The 5,000-nt window shown below is 36.9% G+C and overlaps 1 protein-coding gene across 2 annotated transcripts in view; it reads left to right on the top strand.

Moving 5' to 3' along the window:
* The window catches only part of LOC143738520 (inositol-3-phosphate synthase 1-A-like), a 23,250-nt gene that overhangs the window by 2,150 nt on the left and 16,100 nt on the right, over positions 1 to 5,000 (top strand). Inside the window, exons 2-4 of one of the 2 annotated variants that reach the window (XM_077230503.1) lie at positions 2,430 to 2,645; positions 2,766 to 2,883; positions 4,191 to 4,352. In XM_077230503.1, coding sequence (XP_077086618.1) covers positions 2,776 to 2,883; positions 4,191 to 4,352 — 270 coding nt within the window. In that variant the 5' untranslated portion in view covers positions 2,430 to 2,645; positions 2,766 to 2,775. Of the gene's footprint in view, positions 1 to 2,185; positions 2,646 to 2,765; positions 2,884 to 4,190; positions 4,353 to 5,000 lie in introns of those variants that run through there. The other variant, XM_077230504.1, reaches the window with a different exon arrangement.

Raw genomic sequence — 5,000 nt, 5'->3', positions numbered from 1 at the left:
ATCGAGCGCGGCCATCTTGAAGGACATCTCAATTCTCGCATTGCTCCGCGAGCAGTGAGGAGGTTTCAGAGGAGTCATGAGCGAGGACACACAGGTGTATCCTATGCGGAAGTGTTTTATTCACTAAACGTGACGCACGTATACACCCCCCCCCCCCCCCCTTCCCCTTCAGATCGGTCACAATAATTTGAATTTATACTTTACCCTTGTTGTTTATATAAACCACACACATACACCAGCAAACTGCCATTGTTGTTTTGTATGGTTTCGCGGGCTATGTGACGTCAGAGCTCGTAACTGGGAGTAGGCTACATCGATGATCGATCTAGTACGAGTTCACGGGTTTGACTGCCGTTCCAGTGCACTTACACGGGTATAAGGTTGGAAAAACACGGGTTACAGGTTGCCTGTAACGCGGCATTAGTAGGCTATAATGTGTTATTCGGTACAAATATAGAATGATGTAAGTAAAAATTGGCTTTGAACGGTAGTTGTGCACACGGGTGGGACGAATGAAACACAACAGTTTAAACGGCAACTATTCATCTAATGCTTGTTTTTATGAACAATACCTGGAAAGTAACTTATGTACATATTGTTACAAACATTTTGTAATTTATATTAAATTTAAAGGTTCATTTTAACCATTTTGTTCTGTCGCCCAATAGGCGTTAATATGCGCATTTTGCGTAATCTCATCGGCTATTCTGACGAAGACAGACAAATCAGTTTACAATTCATTTTCTAACATTTCTTCCTTGAGTCATAGTGAGTGTTTGCTAGTTGAATAGCCTGTTATTATGAACATAATAAAATTATGAACACTTGTTTCAACCGTCCCGACAGCGCCTCCTAAAAACTCTGATATTACACACTTAAGTGTGTGTTGCAGGACTAATGCACCTGCTGTATTATTATCACAATGGCACATGAAACAATAAATACAAGTTGTCAGTCAAAAAAAAGCACCGCACGAAAGAATTCACTTACCGCACTCAAAAACAGCTTTCCGGCTCTAACTTTAAAGCGGCATGACATAAAGAAGAGATGTTTTCGCGGGTCTGTTCGGCATTGCGTGCTGTACGTGCAGACGAAATTTGACGTACATGACATGAGTGGTTTTCAAGGAAATGTTTCATCCATCCCGCGTTTCAATCGTCCCGGCTCTCCCCTATCCAAATTTCCTATATCGACCATTCTGGGCGTCGGCCATTTTGAATTTGCGTATACATTAGCATATCATTACAAGTATGTGTCATCGGCACCTGCCCTAAAGGAACTCAAAAAGTTTTGAAACTGCGCCCCCTTCTGGTCAAAATTATAATGAAGTTAAAAAAAATGCTAATAGCCTATGATTCATTTAGCCTATTTTAATCAAACTTAATATATTCCTTGAGTCATGCTGAGAATAATGATACCAGTTATGCTATATTCGGTGGAACTTGCTGTCCGCCATTTTTAATTTCTTTGAAAAAGATCATACTATGTGTCATTGGCTCCTCACAGTGACCATACAACAGCGCCACCTACTGATCAAAAGTGATAAGCAATTATCATAAAATAAGTATTTTTGATTTTTCAGCTATTTTGACTAAAATAATAATGTCTTTAAAAGCTCCCAGACGTGCTTATATAGGCCTAATAATAATAAAGCTCTTCCATTAATGATCATGCTTTTTGCGCTTGGCCCCGATTATTGCTGCATATTTTCATTATTTCCCTCTGGTAATTAAGTCTGTTCACGAGCTGTTTAATTCTTAAAATAATCCCGTCATTGAAACCCATAAGCACTTATCAAACATTTTCTTCTTTTTTAAGGTGAGCACAGTAATAAAGGTGTTTAGAGGCGTTTACTATAGAATAATGAATGTTTGCAGCACGTTATCAGAAACACTTGCACTCTTCTGCTGCTTCTACTGTTATAGAGCTGATATTAAAGCGGTTCAAGGGGACGTTGAGGGAAGATGTTTATCAGCTCAACGCCGGTCAGTGTTTTTCCACCACCTCCGAAAACTAGAGTTTCTAGACCATTCTTACACTCCGATCTCCCTTCACTAACTTGGTACATTTCCACTGTCTCCCAAGTGCGTGTGAAAAACATCTCTTTGGACTCTTGCTGAGTCACAACAGTTTCTATCTGTTCCAAAAATGTTTGTACAGGTTTTAATGCGTCACATGACTGGCCGAATATCTCGTTTTATAAGAACAACGCATTGCATTTGTGCACTTCTGATGTAAAAATGCTGCTGAGAAATTATTATTTTCTCTCAATATTAACATCTACTATTATGCATGCTTTTTATTTGTGCATATTTTTACACAACGTTAGTGGCTGCATTTCGTGCTGCATCTAAACAGCATTAAATTCATATGTGCATATTACAGTACTGATTGTTCATGTTCTAATTGCTTCTGCTTTTTTCTTACAGCCTCCAGGATCATAAATCATCACATTTTGGTCCACGAGTGGAAAAATCCAGTAGGTGTGTGTGTAACTGCGCGCGACCAATAATAACCAAGTGCGACACACTTTCACGCGCATCAGCTGACGAGCCTGCGCACATTCGACAGATACTCGGAGCTTTAAAAGGACTCGAGTCAACGCTGAAAGATACCTTTCTTATTCTGCTCGGGAAACTTTAAAGGTATGTCTAATGGTTACATTTTTCATTAACATATTGAATGCATATCTGTAGTAGCTACATTTGGATTTGAATGAATAAAAATCTGTTGTGTTAGTGATGTTCTGTTATTTACTGTTGCAGGTTCATCATCATGCAAGTTCGTATCAACAGCGCTGAAGTGAAATACACAGAGAAATACATCGAGTCTCGGTACTGTTATCACACTGCGTGTGTGTGTAGAGATGGAGACGCGCTCACTGTAAGTGCTTCAACATCTTTGATAAACTGATGGATTTCTGTCTGGATTGGGAGTGTTTTATTATGATAGTTTGTGTGAATGATAAAATTGCATTGGAAATTTTTTTTTTTTTTTTTTTTTTGAGTCGCTGACATGCCACTATTTAACAACATTTTTAAACACTCCATCTCTAGCGAACAGGCGTTCTCTAAAAGTTCTCTTAAAGGGGCAGCTCACTCAAAAATCCTGTCATCATTACTCGCCCTCGAGTTGTTCCAAACCTGTACGACTTTATTTTTCTGTTGAGCACAAAAGAAGATATTTTGAAGAATGTGGCTAGCCAAATAATTTTCAGTCCCCTTTGACTTTAGGATTTTTTTAGTATTAATTTGAATACTAGGGAAGTTAATGGGGACCAGCAACTGTTAAAGGAGTAGTTCACTTTTTAAAAAACTTTTGCCGATAATTTACTCACCCCCATGTCATCCAAGATGTCCATGTCTTTCTTTCTTCAGTCGAAAAGAAATTAAAGTTTTTGATGAAAACATTTTAGGATTTATCTCCATATAATGGACTTCATTGGGTACCAAACGGTCCAAGGACCAAATGACAGTTTCAGTGCAGCTTCAAATGGCTTTAAACGACACCAGACGATGAATAAGGGTCTTTTCTTGCGAAACGATCGGTCATTTCAAAAATAAATAAAAAACTTTAAGTTTTATAAGCACAAATGCTCACCTTGCTCTGTTCTGTGATGCGCGTTCGTGATTCTCCTGTTCGAACTCGTTCATCAAAATTAACGAATCTTTTTTCGAGTCATTTCGTTCATTCAACGAACGAAATGACTCGAAAAAAGATTTGTTAATTTTGAACGAGTCTTTTTTTTGAAAAAAGATTTGTTCATTCTTAGTTCATGTTGACTAAGGTAGTGAACTAATGATAAAGGTTCTGTATGTAACTTTTTCACTCTACTAAAGCATAAAAATACCATAATATGTTTGCATAGATTGAGGAAACATGCTAAGTTCACATATTCGTTTCTCTGAAAAACACTTCTACAGTTATTTTACTTTGAAATGTGCGTTTCCAGGCCGGAATGTTTGTTTTTGTTTTGATCTGTGATACTGCACGTTGCCAATTTTCAGTGTCCATTGCGCTCGTTCCTGTTGCGTCTCAAACTGGCGATCTCTGATATTTTGGACTGCAGTACCTATGTCCACCACTAGTTGTCATTCTTACAGACTGCACCTTTAACTAATGAACCGTATTGTAAAGTGTTACCAATATATTTTTGTTAGTTGTGACTTTTAAATGTGTGTGTTGTTCAGGTGACGCCGTCCAGCACCGAGTTCACGTTCCGCACGGAGAGCACGGTTCCCAGACTGGGAGTGATGCTGGTGGGATGGGGTGGGAATAACGGGACCACGGTCACTGCTGCGGTCCTGGCCAACAAACTGGGCCTGACCTGGAAAACCAAGACCGGTGTGAAGGTACAATTCAATTCAATTCACATTTATTTGTGTAGCACTTTTCATTATACACATCATTTGAGTCCATATTACAATTTACAGTGATCTGTTATCAGAGGAAACTGCGTAAGTTATGCATTTCAGAAATGCACATATATAAAATCACAGTTAGCTAAAAATTTATTAATTTAAACAATGTGAGGTACAAAATCTTGGGTTCAAAAAACTGAGCAAATGTTTTGTGAGTTGAAAGACACAGATTTACATTAGACATCAAGTAGCGACCCAATAGAGTGTCCTTAAATCTAACATTAATGTTAATGAAAACACATGAATATAATAGTGCTGGGCAACGATGGATCGCATCCAAAATAAAAGTTTGTGTTTACATAATATATGTGTTTGTACTGTGTATAATTATTTTGTATATATAAATACACACACACATGCATGTATACTATATATCTAAGAAAAATGTGTGTTTTTATATATGAAATATTTATACATAATATAAATTATATATAAATATATATACAGTATACATGCAAATTTTTCTTATTTCTTATATATTTAAGAAAAATGTGTTATTTATATATATATTTATGTATAATATAAATTATATATATAAAATATACAGTATACAAATATTTCTTATTTCTTAAATATTCA

The sequence above is a fragment of the Siphateles boraxobius genome, unplaced genomic scaffold, assembly GCF_051911475.1.
Source record: "Siphateles boraxobius isolate OS27281-9 unplaced genomic scaffold, OSU_SipBor_1 146, whole genome shotgun sequence".
Taxonomy (NCBI): Eukaryota; Metazoa; Chordata; class Actinopteri; order Cypriniformes; family Leuciscidae; genus Siphateles; species Siphateles boraxobius.
The sequence above is the reverse complement of the archived record's forward strand: the minus strand, read 5'-3'. Positions and strand labels throughout refer to the sequence as shown.